At 49.7% G+C, this 14,901-nt stretch overlaps 2 protein-coding genes across 2 annotated transcripts; one reads left to right on the top strand and one right to left on the bottom strand.

Moving 5' to 3' along the window:
- Positions 1-785: 785 nt before the first annotated feature.
- LOC105384220 (sphingomyelin phosphodiesterase 4) lies at positions 786-6,997 on the top strand. The gene is made up of 13 exons (XM_048623616.1): positions 786-943; positions 1,078-1,380; positions 1,700-1,799; positions 2,201-2,408; positions 2,606-2,798; positions 3,032-3,330; positions 3,424-3,616; positions 3,905-4,032; positions 4,152-4,399; positions 4,739-4,863; positions 5,448-5,549; positions 5,930-6,052; positions 6,640-6,997. Exons 1-13 carry the CDS (start codon positions 926-928, stop codon positions 6,916-6,918), a joined length of 2,319 nt encoding a protein of 772 aa, XP_048479573.1. The 5' UTR covers positions 786-925; the 3' UTR covers positions 6,919-6,997.
- Positions 6,998-7,215: 218 nt separating this feature from the next.
- Positions 7,216-14,529, bottom strand: LOC105394370 (DNA-directed RNA polymerase III subunit RPC2). Its single transcript, XM_038117507.2, has 12 exons — positions 14,322-14,529; positions 12,307-12,638; positions 12,111-12,223; positions 11,408-11,583; positions 11,135-11,322; positions 10,677-11,055; positions 10,370-10,498; positions 9,980-10,214; positions 8,686-9,906; positions 8,473-8,609; positions 7,940-8,103; positions 7,216-7,448 (listed from the first exon to the last, which is right to left on the bottom strand). Exons 1-12 carry the CDS (start codon positions 14,421-14,423, stop codon positions 7,238-7,240), a joined length of 3,387 nt encoding a protein of 1,128 aa, XP_037973435.2. The 5' UTR covers positions 14,424-14,529; the 3' UTR covers positions 7,216-7,237.
- Between the last annotated feature and the right edge of the window lie 372 nt (positions 14,530-14,901).

The raw sequence follows: 14,901 nt of genomic DNA on the forward strand, positions 1-14,901 counted from the left end.
TTCGTTGGTTCAATCTGGACGGCTTAGCGAATGCCAACGATCGCTCGTTGGCGTGTGCCGGCGATCCGGAGCGTGGCGGTAACATCAAAGAAATCGAGCTATTTGAACAAACTCTGTTTGGACGGTCGCCGAAGGCCAACGAACGAACGCTCAGTTGAAGCACGTGGGCGTAGCGTGTAGACGTCTAATTTGATTATTACTTGGATATTTCCTCCCATTTAGATCATGCAGAAAAACAAAGAATGGAGTAACGGCGATAATAATGATGTTATCGTCGTCCATGATTAAATTGCGAATGAAAGAGAAAAAGAACCGGAATCCAGTGCCAACGAACGTTCGTTCGAGCACTAATTGTATTTGGACGTATTGACGAACTCCAACGAACATGCGGAGCCAACGCTAGCGAACGATAAATATCCTTCGTTGGCCGTTCGTTGGCCCGGTGTGTACGCAGCTTTACGTACAACTTGGGCCAACGAACGCCAACGAACGGGTTTCGTTGCTGCAATCTGCCCTGTATTATGTATGATAAATATCAAGCGTTGGGATAACCGTTGGCGTTCGTTGGCCCGTTCTGTACGCAGCTTTATACCTTTTTTCACGGGGAAAGACATCTGACAGGACCCTTATTGCATTCGAATAAGGGTAGTTTTTGTTTGTATCAGATGACTTTCCCCGTGAAATGGAATATACAAAATTGCGAGAAAAAACCACGCGGTGAAATATCGCTGTGCGGACACAGCCTTACTCTGTGGTCCTCTCCACAGATTAGAGACCTATAGTATCTCCTCCTGTCAAGCAAGGCGTCAAACGTCAATTTAACCGGTCATATTTTTCATTTTGTGTTTTGGTTAAAATTTAATTTAGCTTGCTGTTTATTCTGAAAACTTATACTAATTTGTTTATAAATATCTCTACTTATAAAATGGCTCAAGATGTCATGGTAAGATTAAACTGCTGGTCAAACTATATTCCAAGTTACTAATTACAATTTATCAGCATAAACTAAGAAATTTACAAAGCTTACAAACAGAACAAGTGCATTAAATAAAACGAAATTTAATACGTTTGTTTCAGAGCAAGTTTTACACTATTCTCAACTTACCACTTTACGAAAAGTTGAACGAACTCACGAAGTTAATAGATTCGAGCCCCAACAAAGAATTGCAGGCTCTGTTTCCGCAGCTGATAAGTAATATATTTGGGTCCTCGTGCTACAACAACGGATGGGGCCTGCGCAGCGTGACGTGCGAGGCGCAGCCGCAGGAGTACGCGCTGCTGCTGGCGTTCCTGGCCCCGGGCGGCGCGCTGCTGCGCCTGGCCGCGCGCCTGCTGCCCGAGCCCGCGCCGCGCTACACGCTGCCGCTGCACGCGCTGCCTGTGAGTGCACATGCTACACGCATGCTCATACTACATGCATTATGTTTTCATTATAAAAATCAAAACAATGCCACCCAGGGAGCTGCGTTTGTATGAAAGGTTATTCCTATCATCTTTTATAATACGGTCACACCTCTAAAACAGAGAAAACTATTTGAAAGTTCCTAATTTCATGTATTTAACACCTGTGTAAAACTTATGGATGCAATAAATGATTGATTCTGTGACATATTGTGAATGATCTTTCTTTATTCTTTGTTCAAGAGGGCATTAGAGATGATTTTGGTGAAGTAATATAACAGTGTTGTGATGTGTACAGCTGGAGATGCAGACACGGCTGCGGCGCGGCGGCAGCGCGCAGCTCTATGCGGACATGCTCACACTGGACACCGCCTCCAGCGTAGTGGCACTCGCGCTCAGTATCCTTTACACTTTTCCAACTTAGCCGTAGTAGCTGTTTCCTCAAGCATCTCCATTGGATTGATTGAAATGATATAGATACATTTTTGTAGTATTTATGCTCAATGGTGAGGCTGCGGGTTGGAAATTAGGTACAATATTATTATACTCTTTGGTGAAGCAAGATATAGTGAGGAAACCTGCACATCTAGACTCTAGATGCGTAGCTTAAGTGATATGTACTCATTCAAAAACAGTAATACAACTTGTGATGTGAGTGCAAATGTACACACAGACAGCATGAAGAGAGCATGGCTCACTTGCAAGGGCAGTCTGAGGTGACTGCCCCTTGGAGGATTAAAGTTGTAACCATAATTATATGAGATGACCAAACCAATAATATTCCTATATTGACATTCAGATCCCTTTGATTATTACATGTTGAATTTTGCTTTGCATTTGCTGAGCGCAGATCAGAACAAGAGCAGCTGGGAGAGCTGGAACAGCGCGTACCTGGCGCTGGCGTGCGACTACCTGCAGCACTTCCTGCCGGCGGGGGGGGGCGCGCCGCCGCCGCTGCCGCACGGCGCCGGCAAGCCGCGGGCCGCGCCGCTGCAGCCCGCCACCAGGTCTCCACACCACGCTTCATTCCCGTTAATCTGTCTTTGCAGCTTCACTACCAAGCAGATGTTTATTTAATACACCATCTTACTTAATTCTGCCAATCTTTCAAGGAATAAGCATTTGTACTTTTTAAGATTTACATTACGACAACTAACAAGTTTTCAATGAAAAAAAAAAGCATTATATGATTGTAATGTTGCAGACAATGCTCGCCGTCGCTGCTGCTGCAGCCGGAGCTGGCGGGGCTGCACGCGGCGGGCGGGGGCGCGGAGTGGGGCGGCGCGGGGGGCGCGGAGTGGGGGCGGGGGGGCGCGGGCGAGTGGCGCAGCGAGTCCGTGCTGCAGCTGTTCCTCGACGTGTGGATGTCGGTCGACGACGCGCCCGGCAACATGGAGGCAAGCATTACTATTATTATTACATTTTGGGTGCTACTCTGAAGGCACAATATAATCAGAACTGAATGACTGAACTCAAATCTTAAAAAAACTTTTACAATCATGGACTAGACTTTTGAAGACATGATTTTACATTTTAATTTAATTTGGGTTCTCAGAATGGGCTTGATGCTGCCCTAAATAGTTTAACTTGTTCGACTTTATAGTGTGAGTACAGTGCAGTTTCCCCGCAGCAGCAGCAGCGCGCGCCGTGCAGCCCCGAGCGCGTGCGCGTGGCGCGCGTGTGCGTGAAGGCGGTGCACGCGTACTGCGCGGGGCCAGGGGCGGGGGGCGCGGGGGGTGCGGGGGGCGCGGCGGGGGCGGGGGCGCTGCGGCAGTACGCGCGGCAGCTGCTGTGGGCGCGCGGCGTGCGGCTGGTGCGCCGGCTGGTGGACTCGTGGCCGCTCGACGCCTCCTTCCGCCTCGTGCTGGAGCTGTGGCTGAGCCTCATCCAGCCCTGGAGGTACACCGGCGCCGATGTACTTCACGACAGGTATCTCCTATGTTATTATATTTATGGGTTTTAAACGATTTGTATCTCCTACTACCCGGATTACCTTAACTTATGGGATATTTGACGGTGCAGAGAGGCGGAAGGCGCGGAGACGGCGGCGCGCGGGGCGGGGCACGGGGCGGCGCCGGAGGGGGCGGCGCTGGCGGCGCGCGTGGCGGAGGCGCTGCCCGCGTGGTCGTGCGCGCTGGCCGCCGTGCTGCCGCGCTTCCTGCGCCAGGACCTCGCCAACTACAAGAACGCCGTCATGCTGTTCCGGATCGGAAAGGTACGTTCTGTTCACCTCTCAATTCCCAGGCATAAGCCTTATATACGAACCAACTTGTTCTTTCGGTGAACCCTTCCGGTGCCCTCCACCTAGCCTACGATAAACAATATAATTGCGCAGGCATACCACAGTCACAGTGTGAATTTCTATACAAATAATTCTAAATGCGATGCGTATGTTGCGTATGATGCCGAAAGATGGAATTTACCTACAACACTTACCTTGAATAGACACTCCCGTGTAACATTGAAAATGATAGAATTCTCAATATTTGCTTAATATTTTCAGGTATTTTCGCAGCCAAACCTAGTTCCTATTTTAAGAGATTTGGAACAAGCTATAATGGACAATGGCGTAGGACTCTACTACCACAATCCTGATGAGAGCTGGAATAATAACTCCAATTTTGAATACAGGTATGTACTTAAGGAGTCTAATTACATCAATAATTTGACTTATAATTTGAAACTACTTACTTCTATACTTTTAGATATAAATGAATGATGTGAATTGGCTAACAATTAAATGCTTGCAGCGGCGGCCCGGGCGGCGGCGCGGCGGGCGCGGAGGGCGGGGCGGGCTGGGCGGCGCGCTGGGCGGGGCTGGCGCGGCAGGCGCGCGCGGAGCTGTGCCCGGACTGCCGGCACGCGCCGCTGTGGCCCCCCCCCGGCGCTCCCGCCCCCGCCCCGCTCCCCGCCGAGCTGCTGCGCCGCGTGCACGCCGCGCGGGCGCAGGCCGAGCGCGCCGCGCGGGACGACGCCGCACGGGAACAGCAAGACAAAGGTCAGCTTCTCCACCCGATATTCATTACATTACATACACGTTACCCGTTTTCTAAACTACTTGATATAATTATAGTGACCTGTAATTCCCGACGACTTGGTCATAAACTACAGGCACTATACCTTCAGTCAGACTGCAGTCTGACATCAGGGATCTATGGAGCAGTGGATCTAGCCGCTGCAGCGTATAGCCACAGTACTCATAAGGAGAGTCGCCTCGGGGTGGTGAGACCCCTCCCTGATGTCCTGACAGGTGCCGGAGCTGTTGATGGCACGCTCACTTCCCGTAATAACATACAGTGTATAATGCTTGTTTATAAAACTTTGTTTATGTGTGCAGGCGTGTGGTCGTCCGTGCAGCGCTGGCTGGGGCTGGCGGGGGCGGCGGGGGGCGCGGGGGGCGAGGTGCGCCGCACCCCCGCGCTGCTCGCCGCCGCCGCGCAACAGTTTGAGCAGATATTTGGGGTGAGTGAATGTGTGTTTTGAAAATTGGAAGAAAAAGAGCTGTTCTAGTCTCTTAGACAAGAGGTGATGTCCTTTCGACTGACACGAATCCACTCGAATTTCCCGGTACCCACCTTTCATTATGTGACCAATCAAATTATCCACCATCACTTTGTGTTTCTAAATTGTGGTTCTAAGTTTGGTTAGGACATAGAAGGCTGATCACCTGATGTCCGAAACAGTGAAACGATCCATGCTGTCGGATGGGCATGTAAAGCAGTCGGTCCTGCGCCTAGCTCTCTCCAGTCGTGTCGGTCAATCCGTCCCATTGGGTTATGAGAGTGATGGAACAGAGAGTGCTCCTGTGTACTGCGCACACACTTGGGCACTATAATCTACTCCTGCGTAGATGGCTGATCTCACATGAGATTGGCCGCCGTGGTCGAAATTCGGCTAGGAGGACATTATTATTAATCAAATTATGTGAAATCGCGGAAAAAACTACCATTCCATTCCATACATTTACTCGAGGTATTGTAATAACTTAACAAAAGATCTATTGCTCGCTGTCAGTGTACATAATATGACATGTTTTCTGCTTGTAGGTCAGCGAGTGCAACTTGCCGCCGGAGACGCTCCTGGACAGCGGCCTGGACCAGTCCTCGTTCGCTAACTCGACCACTTTCCCCATGTCTATCACCAACAAGGTATGCACTTTCAAATTAGAGATGCCACGAATAGTGATTTGGCCGAATACCGAATATTCGGCCAACGCTCTCAGCCGAATACCGAATATTCGGCGGGTGATCCAGTACAATTCAAATGAGTGGTAGTTTTATTTAAAGAGTGCTCCTCTTAATCGTACGGCAGATCTATACAAGGTGGTCAATCAATACCGAATAGTTGCCGAATATTCAATCTCAAATACCTTTTTCCAAAATGTGAGAGCATAGTATAATTTAAGAACTTTTTTTTTTACTTGGTATCAAGGGTTTAATGTAAAGAAGTTTTTTTTAATGCAGTAAAATCTAGGTAAATTACCGTGCACTTTGGATAATAATGTATATGTGTGTGTGTGTGTGTGCAGCTGCGCAGTCCGCCGACGGGCGTGCAGTACGCGGGCGACCCCGACCTGCTGCCCGTCGCCAGCTACGAGAGCACCATCCTCGTCAGGATACTCTACCAAATATCTACAAGAATTAATGAAATTGTGAGTTATTTCATTGTATGTATGTCGCAGCCGTATCGTTTAATAATTATATTGTACTAGCTGTTCCCGCGCGCTTCGCTTCGCCTTAAAAAGTTTTCCCGTGGGAATTCCGGGATAAAAAGTAGCCTATGTTCTTTCCCAGGGTCTAGACTATATGTATACCAAATTTCATTCAAATCCGTTCAGTACTTTTGGCGTGAAAGAGTAACAGACAGACAGACAGACAGACAGACACAGTTACTTTCGCATTTATAATATTAGTTAGGATTGTGTCAGAGCGGTGGTAACTTAGTCTGGTCGGGGCAAGCGCCCGCTTCTCACTCCAGAGATACGGGCTCGAATCCCGGCGCTGACATGTACCTACAAATGAGTTTTTTGAATTTAAGTACAATGTATACCATCCCTCTTACGGTTAAGGAAAACATCGTGAGGAAACCTGCATATCTAGGTTAAGCACTTCTAGATATGTGAACCCACCAACCCGCTGTGGAACAGCGTGGTGGGAAATGGTCCAAGCTTAGGAAGGCAGCATGGCAGACACAGTGAATAGAACAGAATGTATTGTCTAAATAGGTGTTTATTTGCAGTACGGGGAGCAGTTGTCTCGCGCGTGGGCCCGCGCGGACCTGGCGGGGTGCGTGGCGCGCGCGGCGCTGGCGGCCCCGGCGGGGGGCGGGCGGGGGGCGCGCGTGTCGCTGCGCGCGCTGGGCTCGCTGCCGGTGCTGGTCCGGCTCGCGCTCGGCTACGCGGCGGCGCGGGCGCTCTCCTACAGCGGGGCCGCGTACGTCGCCTTCCTCCTCGTCGCGTATGGCCTATTCGTTTTTGCTAAAGCAATTGTAAATTATGTCAAGCTTGTAAGATCATGATTGTTATTTTTCAGTAGATGTAAGTAATTATGTGGTTTTTGTAACTATAATTTTGAAATAAACTTGATTATTTTGATTAGTTTTTGTTTTTCATTTATAAGTTGCTGGAAAGTCGATCTAGATTTAACGGTTTTGATTTGTATCTTTATGTGTATAGTAATAATAATATAGAAATTAACTACCTGTAAATTATAGACTAATTAGTGAACTTTTTGAGAGACGGATATTTGTAATAAAGTACTGGGTAGAGGTCGTGTTTTGCCTAGAAAAAGGGATGATAAAAATTAAAAAGTGGTATGATACTCCGTGGTTGGTTTTATTAGGTATAGTTGGCGAGCGTGAGGCGCGGCACGATGTTCATGGCCGTGAGCTCCTGGAACAGCAGCTTGCAGGCGTAGGGCAGGCGCACGGCGGCGGTGGCGGCGGCGCGGCACGGGGCGCACGCCGCGCCCGCCACGCGCCCGCAGCGCGCGCACACGCCCGCCACGAACACGTCCGACGCCAGCATCAGCCGCTCCACCAGCAGCATGCTGCACACACACCACGCCTTTATTACATACTATACGATATCATATTAAAGCGACGATCTTCATGTAGTGCACTACAAATTGACGTCCTACAAGTTGGAGTTAGGACGTTCTATGTAGGATGCCGATTTCATATTTTTAAGTTGTATTCTACTTACGATGTAAGACGATCGGGATCCGTCAATCTCCGATAAGTAGTGTAGTGAGTGTCCTACATGCCTAACTATGATTACACTTGTCCTTACGTAAGAAACTACATGAGGTAGTGCACTACATGTAGTCTAGTTTAATTGCCGCTTAAGGCCCCCCGCGCACTAGGCAGGTTGGCTGCGCAGCCAGTAAAACATATGATGTTGTATAGGAGCCCGCGCACTAGGCAGCCACGGATTCCCGTATATTGTACTGGCTTCCGCAACCTGGACGCGCAACCAGGCTGCCTAGTGCGCGGGGGGCCTAAATGTACAGTGTAGCAGGGTGGTGGGTGGGGCACGTACCTGGCGCCGTAGCCGATGAGGCAGTCGCGCTCCATCTCGCCGAGGCGCAGGCCGCCCTCGCGCGCGCGCCCCTCCGTGGGCTGGCGCGTCAGCACGGCGCGGGGGCCGCGCGCGCGCGCGTGCATCTTGTCCTGCACCATGTGCTTCAGCTTCTGGTAGTACACCTGCCGCCATAGTCATTATCTATATTATCTGATTCACAACTAATTTAAAAATACAACGTTTCAAAAAAAAACAATTTTTGCTGTTTTTTTTGTCAAAAAAACTAGTTTAGGTGCTTGTTACTTATTTTATGTAACTTTTTGTGCAGTATGATTTTTTATAAAAACTAAGTATCTAAAACTTAAAATGGCCACCATTTCTAAAATATTGAGATTTGACCCCACATATGGAGGTGTTTTCTCGATGAAATCACTCGTAGAATAAACCCTTAAAGTTTGTCGGGTTCGAAAAACAACAATGTGTTGTTTTTAGAACCCGACAAACAGTAAAAAATCAGATTGGTAAATATGAATAAATTTAATAATGCGTACGGGTCCGGAGTAGATGTAGGCCTCGAGCGGCTCGCCGGTGAGCCCCGAGTAGAACACGTCCTTGCCGTGGTAGTTGAACCCGTGCCGCTCCAGCTCCGCGCACACGTCCGTCACCTTCGAGCCGCCGAACGCCGTGCCTGCAAGCAGAGGAGCCGTCAGTCACACGCGGGGTGCAGTCACAGCGGGGGGGGGGGGGGGGACACGGACACGTACCGTAGTGCAGCTTGCCCTCCAGCAGCCCGGCCTTGCCCGCCAGCAGCTCGATGGTCTTGCCCACCGTCATGCGCGAGGGGAAGCCGTGCGGGTTCATGACCATGTCGGGCACCACGCCCGCGTCGCTGAAGGGCAGGTCCTCCTGCGCCACCACCAGCCCCGTGACGCCCTTCTGTCCGTGGCGCGAGCTGAACTTGTCGCCGATCTCGGGCACGCGCGTCTGTCGCAGCAGCAGCTTGATGAGGAAGGCGTCGTCGGGCGTGGACGAGACCAGCACGCGCTCCACGTGCGCGCCCACCGCGCCCTTGTACAGCACGGGCTGGTCGCGGTAGTCGCCGGCCGGGCCGGGCGCCTGCTTGTGCACGAGCAGCGCGCGGTGCTCCACGCGCTCGCCCGGCGCCGCGATGCCGTCCGCGTCCAGCGCCGCGTGCGCGCGCAGCGGCCGGCCCGTGGCCGCGTCGCGCGATGGGCCCAGGATGCGGTCCGACGTCTGGTTGGCGTAGCGCTTCATGGTGGTCTTGGCGCTCTTGTACACGAGGCAGCGGCCGTAGCCGCGGTCCACGGCGGCGCGGTTCAGCACCAGCGCGTCCTCGATGTCGTAGCCGCTGTAGCTCATGACGCACACGGTCGCGTTCTGGCCGGCGGGCAGGCGGTCGAAGCGCGTGAGCTGGATGCTGCGCGTGGTGACCAGCGGCGCCGCGGGGTACACCAGGTTGTACATGAGCGTGTCGATGCGGTTGCGCTGGTTGTAGCCGATGCAGCCCATGGCCTGCTTGCCCATGGCGCACTGGTAGGTGTTGCGCGGGCTCTGGTTGTGGTGCGGGTAGGGCACGAGGCCGGCGCACACGCCCAGGATGGTGAAGGGCTCGAGCTCGAGGTGCGTGGTGACGTAAGGGTCGATGTCCTGCTCGCGAGCCGCGATGTGCGAGTCGTTCTCCTCGTTGACGTCGAGGTACTCCACGAGCCCGTCGCGCACGCAGTCGCGGAAGGAGCGCAGGCCGCGGCGCAGCTCGGCCAGGTGGCGCGGGCGCAGCAGCGGGCGGCCCCCCGCCAGCAGCAGGTAGGGCCGGCACAGGCGCCCGCCGTCGCTGCTGATGTGCACTGCGCGCTGCTCGTGCGCCGGGTAGATGGACACGAAGGCCGACACGAGCCCGCGCCGCCGGAACATGCGGAACACGGCGATCAGCCGCTTGTACTGCCGCGTCACGCCCAGGATGTTGCCTGCGGACATGCACACGTACATTACATTCGGCTCGCTAGCGGCGCGCGGCTGGGGCGTGCGTAGTGTGCGTACCGTTGAGGAACACCATGTAGACGTCGGGGTGGTTGATCTCGGCGCCGCCCAGCAGCGCGGCGTCGTCCAGGCCGGCGGCGGCCGCCAGCGCGCGCACGCCGCGCTCCGAGCACTCCGTGGTGATGTGCGTGGTGAGCGCCAGGTTCTTCACCAGCCCGCACGCCTCGCCCTCCGGCGTGTCGGACGGGCACAGCATGCCCCACTGCGACGGCTGCAGCGAGCGCGGGCCCGACACCTGCACACGCACACAGACACACACCTCCGTCAGAATAGAAGCATTTTATTATATTTGGAAAAGTATCCACTGTTATGAAATAAATCAAAATTCTTTATAAAACCGAAACTTAAAGAGAAACAGAAGTAGGTACAATAGGAATAACAAGTGGTGACCTTGCGCGTCTTCTCGAACTGCGAGTTGACGCGCGTCATCATGCCGAGCGCGGAGATGTAGCTGAGCCGGCTCAGCACCTGCGTCACGCCGTGCCGCTCCATCTTGAACCGCTTGATGGTCCAGTTGCCCTGCAACACACGCGCAAGTCTCTAGCTATCATTCACACTACATTTCAATGCTAAATAAGTAAATGAATTGGAAGCCAACTTCTTCGATGCTAAAGGATAATAATAAGTTGGATATAAATAACTGAATTCCGTCTTTATGTATAACGTTATGTGTAACTTTATCTGGTAAAATACTCACAGAGGATATAGCGGTGAAGAGTCCGTTGGCGATGAGGTCGGGCCGCATGTGCTTGACCACGTCGAACTGCGCCGCCTTAATCTTGGGTATGACCTTGTCGGCGATGGACTTGAGCTCCCAGTTGAAGCGCTTGAACAGGTCCTCGAACATGAGCGCGAGCAGCGAGCCGGCCAGCTCGAGGCGCTTGTTGCCGTAGTAGTCGGGGTCGTCCACGGCGCCGCGGTCGCGCTCCGCCTGCAGCACGCGTCGCAGCATCACGGCCAGGTACAGCGCCTTCACGTGGAAGTTGAACCCCGGCGCCGCCACGTGCGCCAGGACTGTGTGCGCCAGCAGCGCGCGCGCCTCCTCCGCCGCCGGCCGCGCCGCCGCCGCCTGGAACCTGCACACCGCATGTTACACACTGCCGCTGCACCACACACCTACACACTACACCCGCGCCACCGACCCTTTACTCTCACCTCTTCACTTTGAGCTTGCTGCCGATGTAGTTGAGCGCCTGGTCCTGAGTGAATATCTTGAGGTTGTGGCAGTCCATGATGCAGGGCGCCATCTTCTTCAGGATGTTGTCGCTGGTGCCCACGAGCTGCACTATCTCTTGGTCGCTGCAGACGCCCATCGCTTTGAAAGCTACCGCGATAGGAATGTCCTGTGAATGAAGGATTTTATAGTGTCATTTTTGTCAGTGTAACAGTGAAAGTGCAGGAAGGTATGAGAGGTCGGCAGATACTCACGTCGGACAGCGCGTTGTGGCGCAGCACGTACTTGCCGTTCTTGACGATGACGTTGGTGCGCGTCTTCTTCTCGTGCGTGGAGCTGGTCACCTGGCACTGCACGTTGCCCTTGAACTCGTCCACGATCATGCGGTTCCGGGACAACTGCTCCTGGATCAGAATCACCTTCTCCTGACCTGCAAACCATGGGGTTCCCAACATATAGCGCATCACAAGTTAGTTATAATATAATTATGCTTTAATTTCTTCAAATAAGACCATAATTATTTTTACACTTTTCACACTCATAAAATATTAGACCAAATTCATAAAGTGTAACCCAACTACCAACTAGCGCCAGGTAGGACGTAAAAAATACATGAATTTGAACTAAATGTATAAAATATCTCAGTGCATCTATGCAAATGAAATTAATAAGATTGCTGCAAAGAACTTTAGGTTAGATCTCATCTCTTCTGGTTCTAAAAAACTGGGAAGGGCTCAATATGAATTGGAAATGCATGCAGCAATAGACCTTGGTTATTCATTTGTATCTTTATTAATAGACATTGTGTAACAAGCAAATACATACAATTTTAATAACGTGAAACATTATTATTTTGTGTTGTTACATGTTTCTTCTTGTTGTGTATTATAATATTTAAATAAAATATTTGGTGACACTCTAACACAGCTCAGCACACTTACAACAACAAGCACCTACCTCTGATGATAAAGTAGCCACCGGGGTCGTGCGGACACTCATTCAGCTGAGACAACTCAAAATCAGTCTTATTTGTCAAGACACAGTTTGATGAACGCAGCATCAGTGGCATTCTGAAATCATTTAAATTTGTATGTAGGTAATTAATAATGGTATATAATCTTACTATAAATTCCTAAACAAATGACTAACTTACCTTCCGATCAACAACTTATTTCTTATGACTCTTTGATTGCCCCTGGTGTACTCGATGTCCACGGTGATGGGCGCGGAGTAGGTCATGTCGCGCAGGCGGCACTCGTGCGGCGTGGTCTGCTTCGTCACGTTGAAGCCCTCCTCCACGTCGGGGGTGCCCACGTACGCATTGAGGTACTTCACATAGAACAGTGGGTCTGAGTCACATAGCACCTTTTCATTTGCTTGAACTATTTTCTTTATTTCAACATTAATGAAATAATTAAAGGAGTCTATGTGCTGCTTCACAAGCCCTTTGATTTCCAAAAATGCAGGAACCAGTTTCCATTTCTCCTGTGAATAAATTTTATATTACATACTCGTTTGGTAACATAGTCAATGCAAGATGTTAACGGTCTTATTCATAAAAATAATAAACATAAACATAATAGTAGGATACAATAGGCAAAAGGTAAAATTAAGGCCCTATTGGCTCGTACACAAAACTGCAAATTGGCGCGATGCGAGCTTGCAACACGCGTGACGTCACGCTCTCTCTTATGGAACACCTGCGAGTTAGAGGGAGACGTTTTTGCGATGCGATTTGAATTCGTAGTTATGTTTACGAGCCCTGTGTTAATTTTGAATATCGACCAATAGAGATAGGGCTACACCACGTAGACCTTTTTCTATTGCTAATAATTAATTTTAAAATATGTGTATAGGCCATTTCAGAATCTAAATGTACATAACTTGGAGTTGGGTCAAAATGGGAAGGAGTGTCGCGTGCAGCTGACAAGTAAGTACAAGGATTCAAGAGTATGGGACTTTCAATCAAGGCATAATTGAAATGCCTTGCCACTTATGCAAATGCACTTTTGCATAAAAATATAATACTTAAATAAAAACAGAGTGCAGTATTTAGTAACTCAGGCTACTGTGCCAAGTGTCCCAGGTTCAAAGCCCGGCAGGGAGACATATGTTTGGTTTGATCATGTATGTGTAACTACAGGGTATGACTACTTGGAACAAGGGATTTGCGGCATCATAGATATTTGTTCTTGAGTCTTGGTTCTGCTCAAAGGGTAACAAAAGGATTGCCCCTCCATTACTGGTGAAAGGTGGATGAGGCAATGCACTTCTGCTAATCTTCTAAAGTTTTTAATTTGTCTGATTACTCTAATATTTCATATATTTTATTTAAGAATCTTAGCACCTATATATTCTACCGTGTTATAATTTTATGGTTTAGCCCCCTGGTACTTAATCTTTTTTTTTTTAAGGGCCACAAAAACGTTTACGTGATGCTGTCGCTGGCCAAAAGCAAAAAAATATATGTTTTTTTTAACTATTATAAAGCTATGTAAACTATCGAAAAAAATATATTAAAAAACATGCATAATCCATATTATCTTTCATGGCACGCGGGCCACTGATGAAGGCCCGCGGGCCACTGATAAAGGCCCGCGGGCCCCAGGATGAGTATAGCTGGTTTAGCCTGTTAGTTTTAACCTACTGTATAAAAAGTATACTGTATATTAAGGTTGGCTAAGTTTACTGGTCTGCCTGACATATTAAAAAAATTGTTCAGTAAAATATAAATATTCGTTCATTCATTCGCCTTTCTTGGTTTGGGCATGTCATGAGAAGAGAAGATAACTGTTACAAATAAAGTGTTGGAAATGAGACCTGAAGCGTAGAGGCGTAAGAGAGGAAGACCAAGAAAGATGTGGCTCGATTGTGTGAAAGAAAATATGAGAGAGTGTGGAGTGAATGAGGATAGGGTAAAATGGCGTGACATGACACACAAAGACCCTAAATAAGGAAAAGGTTAGGAAGAATAAGAAGAAGAATTCATTCAGTGTGAATATATGTTTGAGCTTCCTATATTGTATTGTTTAGGTGTACATATCGAGCGGCGCAGGTCGCTGTTTTGTCTTGCTGAATATACGACTTGTAATGTAACGTGCTCGTCGAGCGAATATAATAACAAATCGGTCAACTCCATTACAAAAATAATGAAAAGAAAAATCTAACCTCTAAGGATTTTATGGGTTCACGTAAATTTCTTGGGGATGTGTCCCAATCATATTGCTTTTTGTTCTTTTCATCATTATGATGATTGTTTAATTCGCCCATATTTATATACTGGTAATAAGCATTTCCTTTATTAAAATTTAAGTTTGTTTTAATAAATTCACACCGCAAATTCAAAATCTCACACCAAAAAAAGTTTGACAATATTGACATAGACTATAGACAGCTGTGCTGTGCCCATGTGCCAAATGAATTGGTCTGTGAGTAAAATAAATATAATTTCTCAATCTGGGCACGTTGCTGGACAGAACTACTTTGACAGTGGCCATCAGCCTGAGACTAGGGCTTCAAACCAATGAGCCACATCGCTGCCGCTGTGGGGAACATGCTGACCGCCGCGGTCACCACGGCTTATCGTGCGGCCGCAGTGCCGGGCGTATAGCGCGCCATGCCGCACTCAACGACACCATCCGCCGGGCCCTTGCCAGTGCAAACGTTCCCGCTACCTTAGAGCCAAGCGGGATCATGCGGGACGACGGCAAGAGACCCGACGGCATGAGTCTGGTGCCATGGAAGAGGG

Source organism: Plutella xylostella, chromosome 10, assembly GCF_932276165.1.
Source record: "Plutella xylostella chromosome 10, ilPluXylo3.1, whole genome shotgun sequence".
Classification (NCBI taxonomy): Eukaryota; Metazoa; Arthropoda; class Insecta; order Lepidoptera; family Plutellidae; genus Plutella; species Plutella xylostella.